Source organism: Stegastes partitus, unplaced genomic scaffold (assembly GCF_000690725.1).
Source record: "Stegastes partitus isolate 25-593 unplaced genomic scaffold, Stegastes_partitus-1.0.2 Scaffold670, whole genome shotgun sequence".
NCBI lineage: Eukaryota > Metazoa > Chordata > Actinopteri > Pomacentridae > Stegastes > Stegastes partitus.
Window position 1 is genome coordinate 247,878 of NW_007578401.1, and position 18,969 is coordinate 266,846.

The window sequence follows — 18,969 nt, forward strand, 5'->3', positions numbered from 1 at the left end:
CTAAAATGAGTAAAGCATGGCTCATTGTGTGTGTGCTTTACCAGCAATATCAGGAAAGAGTTTTAAGGGATGACAGCAATACTGAGGTCTGCCACATGAAGATGCTAAAGTGTCTCATCTCTGCCACAGCTATAAATTCTTATATAACTCTTCCCTTGAAGAGCAAAGTCTTGTAACTTTTGGATTCTTACAGAAAATGTGAGTTTTCTACTGAAGTGAATGAAGCTGAGTAGTTTGACTGGTTGTTCATTAATCCGTGTTTTTATAACTTATTCTGAATTAGAGGCAAATCGACCCAACTTATCAAGACATGGAAATCTAAAGTCGGACTGCTGTGGAGACGAGCGTGTTTGTCTGCCGTGTCTCTGGACTTAATAGTCTAACTGTGTAACATGTGTATGCTTCCCATGTGTTTGGATGAAAATGTAAACAAAGGTATATCTCAGGAGATCTCCTGTGTTTGGCAGTAAAACTGTTTGGCCTCGTCCGTGTGCTCCACACAACACCGGCCAAAAGATTACACTCTCCTACAAATGCAGACTTACTGGCCAACAACCAACCAAACTTCTAGGAATTCTGGTGCCGTGTTTGGCCCAAATGTTGGTTCTGATTAAATGACAATAGTTTAGATTTAATGTCAGATTTTTCAAGAAAATATAGTTATTGTGGGATTTGTCTTATTATTTTTATTTCAGTGATCATCTTAGTAGTGCAACACCATGATGGTTCTGCTGATGTTCACGACGACTCAGCAGATCAGATCCCCTTTAATAAACTTTGCACATTGTTTTAAAGACAAACATCTTGCACATAACCATAACTGAGACCATGTATTTCATGGTTTAGACAGTGCGACCGACTAGTGCATCAATAACAGTATCCTCGACCTGGTTCTGCAAACCTTCCACATGGTCTGGATGGCAACCACGCCAAGTTATAATTGGCTCTTTTTGTCAATAAGGGCCTGGAGTAATGTGGTGGACATCAACAAACCAGGTTTTTGAAGACGAGTCCTTGACAGACCACAACTATTTTTGCAAGTTCCAAGACAAGTGCTATTCTGCTTCTCGCTGCCTTGACTTCGAGCTCTGCCGTTGCTGAGGGGTAGAAGGACAAGGAAACGGTACCTTTACGCACCTGGTAGAGCTCAATCCGCTGTTCGTTCCTCTTGGCAGTTGAGTTCGGAACCCTGAGAGCTCGAAACTCGGCTCTGAAGAGGTTGGTCGAGTTCCTTTCCATGGCGGAGACGTTGAAGCGGAAAACCTTGGAGGTGATTCCTTTCGGGCAGTAAACCAGATCGTCTGGAGCAAAGAGAATAAAAGGAAGATTTGGTGAGAGGCAGGGCTTAGGAGTTTCCATTTTCACAACCCGACATTTTGCTTTGTCATCGTCCCAGCTTCCCATTAAGCCGTTAGTGTGACGGTGAGCCAACATAGACAAGAACTGGACCCTGAAAATGAGAAGCAGATGAATGGAATCAGACATCGACTCTTGTTTAATTAAGTCTGCGTTCTCTGACGCTTTGGTGAAGAAGGCCTATATGAATTAGTGTAGGAGGCGTGTAGTAAGAACTTAATATTATTTTCACCAACAATTAGTCCAACATCTGTTAATGGACTATTTCTTAAGTCTGCTCACATTTCAGAAAATAACGACAAATCCAGTTAAAGGATGTACGCAAACGTCCTAAAGGCGAATACTGTTTCATCGAATTGGTCGTTTTGGCTGACAACACTTTGCTTGGGAAATACGACCAGTGGTGCAGTGGTTAACACTGTAGCTTCACAGCAACGAGGTTCAGGGTTTGAATCTGCTGCTCGGCCTTTATCAGTGAAGTTCACATGTTCTCACTGCACCTACGTTGGTTTTCTCCAGGAGCTTCCCCCCACACAGCCCAGAAACATGCGTGCTAGGTTAATTATTGATTTTTTTAGTGGCTGCAGGTTTAAATGAATCGTTGTCGTAGCCCTGTGATGGACCGGCGACCTATCTAGGATGTACCTCACCTCTTGGGGTCAGCTGGGATCACCCCCTTCTACCCTCTAGGATAAAAGGTATAGCTAATGCATGGAGGACTTTTAAATGGTCGTAGCTGTATGATATCTCTAATAGATAATTATTTCCAATTTATCAGTTTATAGATATATCAAATGCTCATTTCAAATTTAGTCAGTAATAGTTGCTGATTTTAGCCTCAGTTATTGAAATAAGAGCAGGTCGTATGAGAGAATACAGTCCTGTGTTATCTGAAATCACAACCTGAGCTGGCAGCATGTGTCACTACTCATACTTTACACTGCAATGCAATCTGTGTTTCTCTTTCTTTTCTGGCATATCGTGTTGCTGTACTCATAGAAATGTTGTTTTTCTTTGTGTATATATATCTATACGCTAGAAGCCTTGTCAACCTGTTCACACCTCAGGTTTGATCTGGGCTTCACTGACTGCTGAGTGGCTGGCGTTGAGTTTACCAGCCCGCAGTGGATGATTAGTGTTGTTGCCAGCCTTATCAAAATTCCTCCGTGTTTCTCCAACACGTTTTGTCTATATTTGGTGCAAGTGAAAATGTTGTAATTGAAAAAGCAATATTATTGAGCTAAGCATGACTTCAGCTCTGTGGTATCTGCGTATCAAAAAGCCCTGCTATCCTCAGTCCCACTGACAACTTTTTGGACCTGAACTCCTTCTGACCATGATGACTTCTCCACAGCCCAACCTCAGTCATTGACATATGCCAGATTCTGTATGCGTACCATGCTATAAAAGGAAATCTTTCCGATATTTGCTGTCCGGTCTCTCGATGCAGTAATTTGCCGGTCTTCCAGCAGCTTTCTGCTTCATTTGCACCAGTCCTTGACTTGTGGGGGTTCGCAGAGCTGCCTCAGATCCACCAAAGATCAACAGTTTACCTTCGAAACCCGTCAAAGGGCAAATGTATGTTTGCCCGCATTAACCGAGGTCAGGAGGGTGTCAGAGGCAAAGCCAAGCCTCTGGTCCTGGGGCAACACCTGAGGGTTACAGCCACTGGCATCACTTACAGCCTACTGTTTTAACAGACCCCAAAGGAATACTTTCATATTTTGTAAAATATACCAGAGTTAGGTGGGAACATTGAACAGCTGCTTGTATGTGTATATGGTAGATATGAAGCGACTGACTGGATCCCAGGAGAAATACTGAAGAAAGGTAATAAAGTAAAGCAAAAAAAAAGGATAAATGTACACATCTTTGATGAATTACAGCAAGTACCTCCTAAAGAGTAATCAAAGTGAAGTACCAAAGCCCTCTAGAGTATTAATCAAGGCATAAGCAAAACAGGAAGATGTTAGAGAACAACAAAGTCCACTGAGAAGGAAAATGTGGAGGATAATGATAATGAGATAATGGCCATTGTTAAGCTTTCCAGGTAGCCATTTGTTTTTCATATTCTATCGCAAAAAAAGAAAGTTAACTAAGGAGTTTCCTGCTTGCAGCAAGTGGACAGAATTGTTTTGTTTTTTTGTTGTTGCTTCGCTAACCTTAAAGCGGTACCCTCGTCCATTTACGACAAGTCGCAACGCATCCCAAACCCCAACGTACTTATCTCAACCAAAACCACGATGCTGCCATAATACTAGCTTTGCTGTATTTGTTCCTAAAACTAACCAAACCGTAGCCGCAGTATTGTCACCTCATAAAACGGTGGTTTGTAACAGTTTTGGATACCAAATGATGTCCCGCTGATTTGGGAAGATCAGACGTGTTGTTTTGGAGCGCATGGACAACTCACAACTCTTTTTATTTTGAGTTTGAACTGAGAGTATTCATCAGAGCAGGATGATGTTTTGTCTTTTCCTTTGCTTGAGCTGTAATGAAAGTTTGATATAAGTATAAGCGTCCCATCAGCACTTATTTAAGAAAAACTCATGTATGTTTTGAGGTTTGATAGAAAAAGTTTAAATCTCTCTCTAGTTAATGATTAAACCCTTAAAAAATCATGAAAATTACATATTTTGAAGGTTTTTATCATGGAAATAATTCCTTTAGATGTAACTCTGTGCAGTTGCTTTCTCGAGAATGTGCAGATCTATGAGTCTCCGCCTTTATCTGCACCCGCCCGTCCACTACACGCTGCAGCTCGAGCACACCAGCTCACCTGCAGCTCAAAACGCAGTGAAACAACTCTGCAGTACACACTGAATGGAAACTTGTAATATTGGAGTAACTCAACAACCAAAAACTGATTCTGAAAAAGATTAACAACACAGAAAGTGTCACTCTGCGAGTTGTTGTGAAATGCTCAGCGTGGTGTTGAGTTATTATTCTGCTCAGGATGTGTCTCACGGCACATAAAAAAACCACCATATGGACATGATAACAGGACCGGCACGATGGAGGCACCGAATGTTTAAAAAGTCAAGAAAGCCTGTATTGTGTCCGTATTACGTTAATCTGCTGCTCGCTTGTGTTTGTTTTGATTTCAATTTAACTGACCGTTTTCTCGTTATCCCTGCCTGACTCGAATAAAAGTTCAGCGCCACGAATTTCAGAACGTTGGTCGTCCTGCCTGCTCCGGCATATGAAAATCACATTAAGCAGTTTCAGGAGGCTCAATGTAAGCATGTGGATATACAAGGCATTGACAACATGCATATTCCCAAGTATGAGATCACGCTGGACGCACTGAAACACCCTCTGCCATGCCAATACCACAGTTTTAGTCAAAGAGAAAGTTATACTCGACATTTTAAGTACTAAGTAATAGTACTGCTGACGAGGGCAGACACTGTTATTTGTCATGTCCGTTTAGTTTCTAATAACGTGAGACTGTGCTGAAAGGAACGACGCTTCCGACTAAAAGAAAAGTGCACGTATGTAAATCTGTCGCACATTTTTGTACCTCCAGCCCATCTGTGGCTCTGAACCGAACAGCGAGCGCACCATTTCAAAGCACCTACTGCCCGTGTCAAAACCGTTTTGTGAGATTCGAAACAGAACATTGCTGAGGGAAAATAGGTCTTTGGAGAAACACCTGTTGATTTCAAAGGGACTGTGATGCAATGGTCTTGGCTTTGCTCTAGACCATGAGGCCCTCTCCGGCTCTCACTCACGCACAGCATTTATCCTATCCTGCTTTCTCTAGACTCAGCCGGACCACATGCTGCTCGACTCGCCTTCAAGTACTGACACATGTCCCTCTCGGCACCGGTTCTCCAGGCCAGCTATAAAGAAACTAGCTTAAACCAATGCTTAAATCCAACTTACCCACAAGTTTAACAAACATTTCACAGACAAAATAAAGCTAAAGCAAGCAGTGAAATGTTACCTGGCGTTACATTCTGGCAGTAAAATGATGGCACAGTGCAGTCATTCAGGTTTAAGGCTCAGTTTCACACTCAATTTAGCAACGTTAAACCTGCAGTGAGTGATCTCATTCTCCTGGGCCACCCGTGTGGCCGAGGCACGCCGTGGGGTCGCTTTGAGCTCCGTCTCAGCAGGGAACAATGTGTCTGTGTATGTATGAGGGCTTCACGGGAGCCCACTCCCACTCCACGCTGTCTGTACAGACAAGACTCCACAGGACAGAGAGGGGTCCGTCTATCCAGGCGAATAGGGAGGTCCTTCCATCATCTAATTTTTCCTGTCCACCTCTGTTAACTTTTCCTACTCCTTCTCCTAAAGGCATCCCCATCCGCCTGGGCAGATGTCCCTCTCATTTGGACCTGACTGGAAAGGAAATGGGAACATCTGGGAAGAGGGACATGATCCATAGAGGAAAAAAAAAAAACATGAGGAAGAAGAGTGGAGTCGGGAGTAGGAGGAGAGTGACTTTCCTGGAACACAGGTTCAGACTTAAAACAGGTTGGCGAGCACTACAGAAAGAAAGCACATCCTCCAAGTGCACTGTAAGGTCAGCCTTCAGTTTAACGAACGCCAAAGTGCCCCTCCACATTTGTAATTTTAAAAATAAGATAGGATTTAGAAAGAGAAAACCCCCTGTTCCATAAAGAAATTGAGTTTTGGAATGGTTCCAACCTCGGATGTGTGGAAGGGTTTTTATGCAGAGTTTGACACTGGAGACGTGTTTCTCTGAGCTCTCCTTAAATTTGATTTAACTTGTGTATGTTTGACACATTTATGTGACTCCACTACAACACAAACACTGACAAAAGACGTTTTTAGGTGCAGTATGGGACAGGATTGAATATTAAAAATGAAAAATAGCCAACTTCAGTGAGTCTGCATTTGGGAAGTGGAGTAGATGTAATTTTAAGATTTTCATTCGGAAAGGCCAACTAAGTGATAAAACTCTGAGTAGCTACAAATACCACTGGTCTGTATCATTGACGTGACATAGCTGTAGTTTCAGAATGATGCGTCCTGACCGGCACATGCTTCAGGCACACACTCTTCAGTCGGTGCGTAATTACGCACTACGGGCACGTTTGTCGCTGGCATGGAAACGACAAAGAAAGAGAAGCTTGGCTGCCTTAAAAAAAAGTTTAAGACTTACTGCTCTCTGACGGTCCGTACACCATGTTGAATTTGTATATCTCTTTGGCATAGTACTCTGTCTCTGTGTTGTCCTGACCGCAACTCTGCTGCCGATCCCTCCCCAGCTCCTCCAGTAGCTCCTTGGTGCTGTTATACAACGCTTGGATTTGATAAGGAATCTTATTCGGTCCGAGGGAGTGCGGCGGACTTGTGAGCCGGAGTTTGCTCAGGATCTGACCTCGTATCGCCTCGACCCTCTTCCTTTTCACATGGTCAATATCCACGGTGGCACAAGTTGACAGGGATGAACTCAAAGTTGCGCAGTTGAGGAGGAGGACAAACAGTAAAACCTTACCCATATGCATCTCTGCATTTGGTTCGCTCGGTAGATGAACAAAAAAACAAAAAGATTCACAGCGGATTCACTGCCAAGGTCAGTGTCAAGCAGCCTTCAGATCAAACTGACAAACCCCGCTGCTGTTTTCTTTTTAACTTCCTGGGCAACTAATGATGAAGAGCTCGTCGCTTAATTCGCTTTCTCGTTACAGTCCCTTTTGTTATCAGCAGAAATCCAAGTTTGTGTTGTCCCATTAGATATAAAGTCAATTCAAAGTCCCAGAGCAGACACTCTCCTGCATATATGAAATTTATCCGGCACAAATATCTCTGTGGAAACAAACAGACTTTTCTTTTGCATACTTGTGCGCAAAATCCAGCAGATTTAAGGCATTCCCGGGGCTCGGCACATCGCTCCTCTTTGCCGTCTCATTAGGATCTACAGGCTCTTTATTGTCTGTGAGGAGGCAGACCGCAGGCTGTCACGTTAACGAGGTATATGCGACTTTGAGCGCTCGGTATGGCCACATAGGAGTTTTATATCCAGTCCTTTCTGACGTTTGACGGAGGAGGGACCGCAGGCTCCCGGGAGTGCCCGAATCATAACAGGAGTCACTGCGACGCTCCATCACCAGCTCTGACATAATAAACATGTTGATTGAAAAAAGGGAAAGTCAGCTGTTTCATTTTGTGACCCTGTCAATCATACAGAATGAGCTTTTTAAAAATTTTTTATTTTTCTTACGGAGCTGGAAAGTTTTAAGAGTTTTTTCTTTTGTTCTCTTTGGTGAGACGTTTTAAAGTGGAGCTCAGATTTGGGTTTAGTGGTCTTTGTGGTGTTATTTTGAAGAAGTATTTTTAATTTAGATCCTACAGAGCTGGTGTGTTTTCTGACTCTGTTGTAGGTGATGCACCCTCCAGTGGCAACTTGTGGCTTTTGCAGCTCCTCTACATTGAAGAAATTCCTCATTTTCCTTTATTCAGCTGCTTTCAGAGTTGTGATGCAGCAGGTTTTACTAAATAATGTCATTAAGGAGTTCCTCATCCACTGAAATATCAAAGCTAAATGTCTCCATTTAGGACTTAAAGAAAACAGGATCAACTGGCAGCAACTTTTAAACAAAACTGGTTCACAAGGTTCCCACATAGAAAAGCCCATAAAGACAATTTGTGATATTAGTGTTCTTTGTCTCCTCTCTTGTGTTTTGTGTCTGCGAGCCGCACAATACGAGGACGGATCCCGTTGTCCGAGGCTGTTCTCACGTTACAGCAGAACCCTTTCAAACTTCACAGTGTGGCAACATGATTCTATTACTGTTCAAAAGAAGCCTCCTCGCTGTCAGCGCACAGTTTCCCATGCCCTCTGCAAACCACCGTCCACGCTGCGTTCATTTTTTCTGCACTGATGTCTGAAGGTTTATTTGCAGACCCTTAAGTTATTTTATCTTTTCAGTATTTCTCCCCCCCACCCCCTCCACAGTCTGTTTTATCTCTATTCATAGAACATATCCACATTTCTCAGACCTATTTTAGGTCAAAGCTCACTCAACCACTGGAGGCCCCCGTCTCCAAACATGGGGTCTGGCATTTCGCTATGTTTCTTTTGCCCACCAGTTTGCATAGCGAGAATGATTTCATAGAATGTCCAAACTTGGTAAACATTTGGCTTTGGCTCACAAGCTCAGGTACATGCCATATAGAAGCTTTATTACATGTTTCGTTGGAGGGAGCTCGTTTTATTCCTCAACTCAAAAATGAATGAAAATCTCCCGTCTGATATTTTATTTTCCTCTTTAGGAGTTCTTAGAAATGACATCATCATCTGTGTGCACAATCTATAGCAGTCTTGACCTGTATCGACTCTTTTGAGTATTTTAAGAATGAGAGTTTTCTTCAATCAGCAGTTCATCAGCGTTCTGTAAATATCAGCGACTCCGTTGTGGTGTTCGAGCAGCCAAACTCCAACTCGTTTTGTTGTTTGTTATAAATATAATCAAGCTCCTCTGACTTTGGTCACTGGAACATTTTTTATTTTTTCTTATCTGGTTATTGTTTGGAAATTGGTTTCCAGTAACGTCACTCCGAGCACTGTGTCTTCATTCATAATTTGATTCATTCAGCGGTGTGCGAGTCGTCCAAACCCAAAATGGACTAAAATGGGATGTTTGGGCTTTTTTTTTTTTTTTTTTTGCGCTGTACGATCCAAGAAAGAGCCGGGAATGAGATGTCTTCATAGCCATTGTAAAACTATTTTAAGACGAGCACTCAGGTCGCTGGTTTCCCTCAGCCACGTTCCCACAAGCCTCAATGCATACTTTATTGCCCTGGATTGAAGTTCACTGGGGGGAAAAAAAATGGGAGTTGAGGGAAGATTCTGGGACATTTGTGACAAAGCACAAAGTTGCTGTCGTTTGTTTTGTCATCCTAAAGGTGGTTTTTCTTTCCTGTAATCTCGGTGATTATATATTTTCCTCAAAGTGGGTTTCTTTAAATTGCCTTTCTGTGGAAAGGCTGTAGCATGAAGTAAACTTTTGCTGGTTTCGATGGCACCGTAGCGACTCCTCGTTCTGTGTTTCTGTTCCTCGTGTCAACAGCAGCCCATTGTATTGGCAGTTCTCCATTAAGCCAGCAGGTGATGCTGCTTAACAAACAATATCTGCTGTCGGTGTCAGCGTACATGCACAAAAGAGCAGAGAAGTGAAATTAATAAACACTATTAGGACCACATTGTGTTAAACTCTACATGTAATGGTCGACACACTTCAACCAGGGTCGCTAATTCCACCTTTAAAAGGATGATAATGTTCATTTAGTTGAGATATTACATCTGCTAATGCACAAACGAGTGAGTCACTTGTATCAACCTGAACCAACACCAGCCTTATCAGCACCACTGCAACAGTCATCTCTTCATTTTTCCTCTTTGGTGTAATCAAATGTCTTAAAAGTAGGTCAGCTGTACTTCTGGGTTGAGCATGTATTTCAGTTTGCCTTATCAGGTTCGCCTGGAGAAATTGTGTAATGGGTTTTGGGGTGGCCGTCGGAAGGCCTTACACACACCGTCGCAAGGATTCTGTCTGGTGCACAGAAATTACTACCAAGTGGAGATGAGTGGTGGAACAAAGACGTGGAGGGGGAGAGGAAGGAAAGGAGTCCCTAAAGGAGGCGCCAAGCGTCACCGTAAACTTCTCCATGATCGGACACACTGTAGTATTCCAACCGTCTGGGGATTCCTAGACATGATCCCAGACATCACCATCAAAAGTTCACTTTTACTCCAAGCGTCCTCCAGTGATTACCTCACTGCTGGGTCAGGTTTAAGTGAGTCACTCTCCGGCAATCTCCCTCCGTCTCGCGCACAACACACGGAAAAGGAATGCGGCTACAGGCCGGAGGATGAAAACAAAAACACATGCTGGTAGCCATACGCTGAGAAGTGTGTCCTGTGTTCCCTGTAATTTAGGTGACAATCCTGCTGACTTGTCAGAGCAGCGAGTGTCGTGTTCGACGTCCTCTAGTGATTGTTGTGTTTACAAATCGCGGGGCAGATTTGAAGGTTTTATCATTCCTCTGTGGAGCAGACAGACTGATCTGACCACACAGTCACAGACTGCTTAAGACTGGCTAGACGGAGGGAGACAAACCCCAAATACTAAGCAGCATCCTGCCAGATTTCCCTACTACAGCGCGCCGACAAGCCAGCACAGTAAAGTCTGCCTCGTCTGCGGGGGTTACAAGCCTGTGAGTCATTGGTGGGGAGTCGGTCGGGCAGGAATGCTAACAGGAGACCCCTAAAAGCCACACCAGCGGAGACAATGATGTGTGTATGTCATACAACTGGAGTGACTCATTTGATTTGTGCACCATCTGTGTTAGTCATCAGTGTTCTTAATACATGTACATAGGAAAGGAACACAACGGCGGCTAGACGGTGACTGAAAGTGAGATCACGTGGAGTCAGCAAAGATTTCTCTGTCACTCTGTTGTTATTGTGTCTAATGTTCAATTTTTTAATCCTAATAAATCCTTTAAGGGACTTTCTAACAGTCATCCGATGTGCTGTGGCTGTGCTCTGAGGTTGTGGGTAGCTTTGATTACTGACAGCTTTAAACGGCGATAAATGAGTATAAACAAGATATTTTAATCAACAATAAAAGGCACCACTCGGGGGTTCTGCTGCTGCTCTGAGGCTAAATGTCAGCAAGCTTTGTTCTATAAAGAACATCACAAAGCCGGTTTATTGACTTTATGACTGTTCACTTCATTGTTGTTCTGCTTTTTAGCATCTACCAGTAAAACAACAGCTACATAAACTTGTGGAAGCGAAGGCATCTGCAAGATTAATGCAATTACATTTATTTTTCTGATTTTGTTTTGGTTTGTTGCAGTGGTTGGAGGTTTGACGGAGTGGTGTTGTCGTCCACTAGAGGGCAGCAGAAGCTCCGGAGCAGCTGAGCGACGTGCAGCCTTGACAGGGCCAACGTGTTAGCAAACAGATACTCACTTGCAGAGACACAGAGCAACATCAACATCCGACTACCTGATGAATGTAAGTCCCTCGTTCACTGTTATTTCTCTTTCAGGTTTTTTTTTTTTTTCTCTTTAATTAAATTAAATTCTGAGTTAAATAAGTGTTTGTCCAGCTGCTGGCTGGCTGAGTTGTAGTTGGTCTGGTGCTGTGCAGGTGGAGTGAGGTGTGACTTTCAGAGCTGAAAACAGAATAAAAGAGAACTAAATATAAACTGCATAACAATGTCCTAAAATCCCAGATCACTACATGAGATCCCTTCACATCACACACACTCAGTAGATTGTTTTTTTTTAAATTTAATATAAGTATTTTTTTTACTGGAGTTGCAAAGAAAAGCAGTAAAAAGGCATTTAATATATTTTAATTTTTTTACATTTTTTTGCTCACCTTTGTCAGTTGTTGTTCCCTTTTTTTTTTTTCTTTTGTTGGCTGACATGGTGCTGCAGCCGTGGATGTTTTTGGCAGGACTCTGTGACGGCTTGCTTCCATAAGATGGCATATTGTGCCGGTGTGATGTCAAAGAGGTGAAGACTGCTCACTTTACATCTGGGTCTAACGGGGTGGCGATCTGCTGAGTCAAGGCCTTTTCGCAAAAACAAAGGACAAGGTGTCATTGGGCCTCTGCATGAATATGAAATAGCAACGGGGCCCTCTTGATTGTTGATTCACGCTCCAGACAAACACCGCGAAAGCTAAGGCTAAACACGCTTAGCATTTCTGGATTAGCACTCAGCGTGAGTAAGGAGGCAGAAAGTTGCTGCGCTCAGTGATGTTTGTTGTGATTACTGATGGCAGGGCTCGTGTGAATGATTGATGGCAGAGGCCGTCAGCCATTCCAGTTATGATTCAGCTCCGTTTAATCATGTTACCAAACCATGAGGGATTCTTTTTCACTGACTTAACTTTCTTCAGTTTCAGCCGTGTTTTCACGCCGCCGGGATTAAAGCCGCGCGTCGTCGCTTTTAGCTCCGGCCCTCACCGCCGCGTTCACGCTTAAAGCCGATCAGCTGTGCTAGAGGAGGCCAAAGAATAAGGAAGGAAAAAGAATCTTTCGGTCCCAGTTTATTCTCGCGATTCGTGTGGAATTTCAGACAAAACCACATCAGGCCGTTTTTCCACTTCCCCTCCAAATTTAACCCTCCACGCCCCCCCCCCAACCTCCGTATTCCCGTAAGTGCTGCAAGTTGGATAATGAGGAAATTGGCTTTTGGAATGGTCGTGGCATTGGCACGCGTGGCAGAGAAAGTGTCAAAATAACAGAGAAAACAAAAAGGAGCTTTATTGGAAAACGTCCAATTAAAAACAGACACTGGACGGTGGATCGGGGGAAGGTTAGAGGTTAATGTCTGTTCTCTGGTTTGGACAAGAACAATGATAGTGTGCAAATACTCCCTCTTAGATACGGACGCAACGCTGGTCTGTGCTCACACATACATTAGTGGCGTGCACACAAGCACGTAACCATTGTGCTTCACACACACACACACACACACACACACACACACACACACACACACTCTCAGCACTGGCCAGGTTAGTGCTGGCCTCCTCATGCAGAGTCTAGACAGGAAGCGGGTCCATGCCAGATTAGGGATTTTCTCCCTCACACCCTCACACCATCACACACACACACACACACACACACACACACACAGAGAGTCGTGCTGCTGACAGTCATCTTCTTTCAATATGTCTGCGTGTATTGTGAGCTGGGATGTGTGTCAGACGAGGGAAAAAGAGAAAGAAAAGGGAGGTTAGAAGCAGAGAGGTGGTGACGGAGGCCCGTGTGTCGACGTGCCTGTTTATGTGCTCGTCTGTCTTTGTTTGAACAACTCTCACACAAAATATAAAACAACTCAGCCCCCGAGAAGAGAGAAAAAAACTCAGATTCCATGTCTAAAAAAGCTTTTTTCGGCTCTATTACTCATTTTTCCTCGACTTTCCGCCCATTGAAACGATGAGTCTGAGGCACAGTGTGAAAAGTTCAACTTGTCCTTCCCAGGTACAGGGGCGCACTGCATCCTGTAGTGCTTAGCTAAATTAAACCGAGCCCCTACTGTTCTCATCTGCTCACCTGTAGCCCCTGCCAGGCCTGGGCGTGACCTCTGAACCCACACAGATGGGTCTGCATAATAAGACACGGGCGCACACGGCTAAGTGCCATCTTGGACATGTTTGATGGGTAGCTATATCGGACTGGAAAAGTTAAAATATTGTATGTAGCGGAATGCTAATGCGTTGACCTTTGTGAGCAGGTGAGGGCTTGTGTGAATGTGTGTGTTTCTATATTTCGCTGTGTGGCTTTGACTGAGCTTTTAAGTGTAAATACAGATACGAGTAGAAGTGCGCTTACTGTACATAATCTCTGCCGCTGTGTGCTGTTGGCCTGAGGCCAATGACCTCTGTGCCCTGTGTATGGCAGGATGGGCTGTACTTTTCACTCTAACGGTATGAATATGCATGACCTCCTGGCTCATTAGAAATGGTTGTATAGACAAAGAGCTCTCGTAAAAATGTTGCCTATAGCTGAAACTTTTAGTGTTTTTATACAGCTGAGGAAAATCCGCCCGGCCTCCGAAATGCATGGAAATAAACGACAAAGGAAAATAAAAGAATGGTTTCTCTTGAAGTCGTAGTTCACTTTGGGTTGAATTGTGTTGTTTTTCCCAGACACCTCTTTATGACCCTGTGTTCGGTTTGAAGGCACGTCGAGCTGCTGTTTTGAAGACGATCCTTTTATGAAAAGAAACAAGCAAAATTACACAGACATGACAACGGTCTCCACGAGTTTGATGGTTTGATGCCCAGAAGAAAACAGTAAACTGTAAATATTCCCCAAAAGTGAACTTCAACCTGCCGGATCACAAATACCCTTGCTGTGGAGAATAAATGATAAATATAATATATATTTGATGCTGACACAAAGCAATCTATTTCATTATATACGGTTCAAAGTGCCATTTTTTGATAGCAGTCATTTCCGCTGAACTTCCTCTGTTTGACACTGAATATATGAGCATATTTACACCTTGTCTTAGAAAATATATGACATATGTGCGCTGGCCACTGCTGCATTAACCGTATATTTCATCCCCTTCTTGGTTCTGTCTGTGAAATGGTCCTCTTCATTTCCCACATGAGTGGTTTTCTTATCATCCGGGCCCCCTCTCGCCTGCCCAGGGGCTGAGTTAAAGCCGATAAAACACCCAAATATTCTGTTAAACATGGGTGGCCTCTGCCATGTGGCCACTCCCTGCAATGCCTCCTGGGTAATTATGGTAATAACTCGTCAGAGGCGAGGCCAGAGGCCCTGGGATGACGAGGTCAGCCCGAAGCGAGAAGAGTGGTGGTGGTGGAAACGGGGCGGCGGGGTCAAGGTGAAGCAGGCAGGGCTCGCGCGTCGCCATCTCATAAACCCTCGCTGTCACATCAGAGGCCGCTGGATGTATGTGGACATTTCCTCTGATCCGTCCTCCTCAACAATCAAGATGCTGATGAGGGATGATGACAAGTGTTTGAGTAGCTCGGTTATTTGTGCAGCCTTGACTGACAGACACTTGGCGGGTCCGCTCGGCGGGAAGGTCAGAATGCGTCGGCGCTGTTGAGACTGCAGATCGCTAATTGTTGTGAGCCATTTTACTGCAGTGGCAAATATTGACACGAACAGCTGATCGGGCAGTCGAGCGTATTGTTTTTTATTTTCTTTATTGAGATGGTCAGAAAACTGAGAAAGGCAGAGGACAGAATGTTCTGGGGGAATCTGATCCATTACGTCCCAGAGACAGAGGTGTACAGCAATACTTTGAGAAATTAGAATCCACTCCTTTGTATTCTCGGTGTCGTCCGACTGCTTGCACACTCTGACGGGAGTCTCTCGTATGATGAATAACTGAGACCGAAGCGGAACAGACGCAGCTGTGGGACGTTTGTGCAGAAGATCCGTTTGTATCTGTGTGTTCATGTAGATGTAAAGCTTAACAATGCACCTGTCATTCATACACAGTCACACACCGATGTGGGGGTTTGGTTTGTACACGTGTACTTAGACGAGCAGAGTAATTTACACTTTATTTATTTACATGGGATAGTGCACATTGACGTTACTGTTAACCCTCTAAACATCAACCAGGTTCTGCACCAGTAATATGAAGTCCTGCACCTGAATGTAAAGTTGTGTTTCCTCTCATTGTTCCTAATCCTATTCCTAAACTTGCTATGCGTCCTATAGTTTAACATTTCAGCGTTTTAAGTGCTTGTTCCAGCTTCATCTGCAGCCTTTAATATGAATAAATAAAGTAACATAGATTCACCAAATCCAATAAATCCATTTTTTTCACTTTTGAGGGTAAAGTAGTCAGTTTCTTACAGGAAGCATGACGTTGATACGACCACTATGTGATTTTCTCTGTAGACGTGTGATGCTGCTACTTAGATGAATATATAATTTACCTTCTGAAGCCCAAAAAGTTTTTTGGGGTTTTTTTGCTCCTGTCACATTTTTACCTTCTGTTGGCTCATTTATCACTGCAATATAAATTCCTGCACCTCTGTGGAAGAACAGCCATGATTTGAAGTAGAGAGAAGTCAAAATTGTCTAAGTTGTAATGGCATGAATCATGACAAAGAAAAAAGAAGGAAAAAAAACCAAACAAAGCTGAATTTCTGTGATCACAATTTTTTCCAAAATTGAAAAGACCTGGAACCAACATGTACAACATTTTTCCAAGTGCCCACATGTGTTGTTAATACTGGGGGTTAAAATGTGCTCCACATGCCATAGATATTTAACTTCTTTTATTTCTTTCCGTACTCGTCTCCGCTCTGCTCCGTTTAAACACAGCCTGCAGTTCAACACCATGAATTTGATTTTTTTGTGTGGCTGTTGGTGAGTTTAGTTGTTGTGAGGACCACAGAGTTATTAGATTTTTACGGGATCTTATTTGAGCAAACATTTTGTTTTTTCACAAATTGAAAAACGACATAAAAAAATAGCGATTTTGATAAAATATCCTGATTTTAAGCTGCGATTCAGTTAATTTTCCCAACTGAGCTACATTCCACAGATGATGATGAGATGAGTGACAGAAATCTGAAAACATGATGATTCTTCTGGTTTTATTGTTCTTGACTCCGATTAGGCTCGGTGGTCAGCACCGTCGCCTCGCAGCTAGAAGGTCGCCGGTTGGCGTCCCGGTGAGGACACCCGGGATCTTTCTGCGTGGAGTCTCCATGTTCTCCCCGTGCAGCGTGGGTTCTCTCTGGGTTCTCCAGCTTCCTCCCACAAACATGTTGAGGTTAATTGGTGATTGTAAATTGTCCGTAGGTGTGAATGTGAGTGTGCTTGGTTGTCTGTCTCTAAGTGTAGCCCTGTGATAGACTGGTTACCTGTCCAGGTGAACCTGCCTTAGACTCCAGCCCCTCCCAGTGAGGATTAAGGTGTAGAGATGATGGATGATTTTAAGCTGCGATTCGGTTCATTTTCCCAACTGAGCTACGTTCCACAGATGATGATGAGCTGAGTGGCAGAAAGCTGAAAACACGATTCTTCCTGATTTTATTGTTCTTGACTCTGATTAAACACAGAAAGAGTTTTTTAAATGGTTAAACCACCAGAGGGTTAATAACGTCAGGCCCAGACCCAGACACAAAAAACACGACTAATGATACAGCGCAATGAGACACATTTAAAAAACTAAAAAACACTTTATAATGGCGTCAGATCAGCATTGAGTTCAAACATGATTTGATTTTAACCACATGTTATGTTTGGTTTAGAAAACGCTGTGTGCTTGGCCCTTTATTTAAAAGCACACTCATCTGGGAGGCTGTGCTTTACCACTTGTAAGCTTCTCACAACTAGTAAAAATGATTATTTGACAGTCAATGTCAAAATTTACAGAAACAAGAGACAGAAACGTCGTTACAAAGCAAATCGTGATTCACGCTCTCTATTTTCTGTCTGCGTGTTTCTGTGCCGCCCGAGTTTTTCTTACATAACCCACATTTAGACTCGACGCTGTGCGAGACAAACAATGACAGAAACACAATATTCCCCCGTTTTCGGTCCAGATTCTGGTCAGAGGGGAGACCACAAGAAAATTTTTACCATTCAATCACCATTTTGGCTTCTTCAGCATTTCTTCATTTCCTTGAACCTTAAATTTTCCCCTCTCGCGCTGCTCCTTCATCACCCAAGCCAAGGCTTTGTCTAGGTCATTCCACTCTCTTTGCATAGAAATATCCTCCCTAAAGTATAAATTTGATAGGAAGTGGAGTGAAGTGACAAGTGTAATAATTTCCACTGACACACATCTCCATTCAGACGGAAGTTTAATGTAAAAGTGATCAGCGCCAGGGCTATTATCAGGCATCCAGATGTCAGTGGAAATGAGAAAGCAGCATTTAGGGAAAGTGTGAGCAAAAATCCAACACCGCATTGCAATGAATAATCCCATAAGGCACCGGGAAGCTCTCCACTTAAGTTATCTTGAAGCTAACTGGTATTAGAATTGATAGATATGGGCTCAAGCTTAATTTTGCCCCATAGATTCTAATTCTTATGTGTGTGTGTTTTTTTCAGTTTTAAAGTATGAGCAATTGCCAGGCCTTAAATATCTCAGTCCAGACCCCATTAGTTCATTCCTGCCCTGCTTTATTGAACCCATATTCATGCTTACATAGTTACACGCTGCAGTTTATTCACTGCCATCCGCCCTGCGGTTCAGCGAGACCCCTGACCTGCAAACAACTATAAATATTTATTTGCGTCGGCTTGTCTAAAAATAACTGTATTACAATGGAGTGTCCTGGAAGAGGTCCAGGAGAGTTGTGCAGCGAGCAGTAGTCAGCATTCAGAGTCCAGCCTCCGTGTCCAGAGAGAGATAGGACGGTGTCAAGAGGCAGACATATCGATAGCTTTGTGGTCAACAGGAAAAAAAGTCACTTAGCGAGGGATCCTTTGGGTACCGGGGTGTATTTCTGGAACATGCACAGCAGTTTGGAGAAGCTGCACGTGGTTCTCCAGTAACATCTATAAACACTATCTCTGTCTGACAGCATCACGGCGCACAACGGCCTTTCAGATATTAGACACTGTGGAAATGTGGACAAAAAAACATCCCTGAAAATACAAACACTGGCAATTCAGTGCTTTACTTGACAGCTAAACTCGTAAATATGTAGATGGAGATGTCAAATAATAACACATTTCAGACAATAGAGAGCTGATGTGGGCGCAAACGTGTCATTTTCATCCGACCGTCGACTCTGGCTTCATCAGTAGAGCGACAGGCCTCGAATCACCAGCTTCCTGCTGGAGAACAACGTCGGCCTGGACTCGCTCAGGCAGCAGTGTTCTGCAATCACACTTGCAATTCCTCCAAGAATTTCTCTTTAATTTCCCCAAAGGGATGAACAAAGTATGTATCTGCAGCTGCATTACTGTCACAGACACAACAAACCCAACGACACACACTCTAATCCAACACCTAGTTTTGTTTTCTAAACGAAGCAGTGGAGGAGACAGAATCAGCCATCGATCCTCCTTCAGCGCATGTTGTTGCAGCAAAACTTTATATAAAGAGTCGAGAGATGTTTCTAGTTGTGAGAACAGAACTTCTCTTCCTGTT

At 43.4% G+C, this 18,969-nt stretch overlaps 1 protein-coding gene across 1 annotated transcript in view; it reads right to left on the bottom strand.

Annotated features, from left to right (window-relative positions):
* The window catches only part of LOC103363570 (transforming growth factor beta-3-like), a 13,163-nt gene extending 5,851 nt beyond the window's left edge, over window positions 1–7,312 (bottom strand). Inside the window, exons 1-2 of the mRNA XM_008290395.1 lie at window positions 6,494–7,312; window positions 1,138–1,301 (exon numbers count right to left, since the gene is read on the bottom strand). Of these exons, the coding sequence (XP_008288617.1) occupies window positions 1,138–1,301; window positions 6,494–6,839 (510 nt within the window). The 5' untranslated portion in view covers window positions 6,840–7,312. The remainder of the gene's footprint in view (window positions 1–1,137; window positions 1,302–6,493) is intronic.
* Between the last annotated feature and the right edge of the window lie 11,657 nt (window positions 7,313–18,969).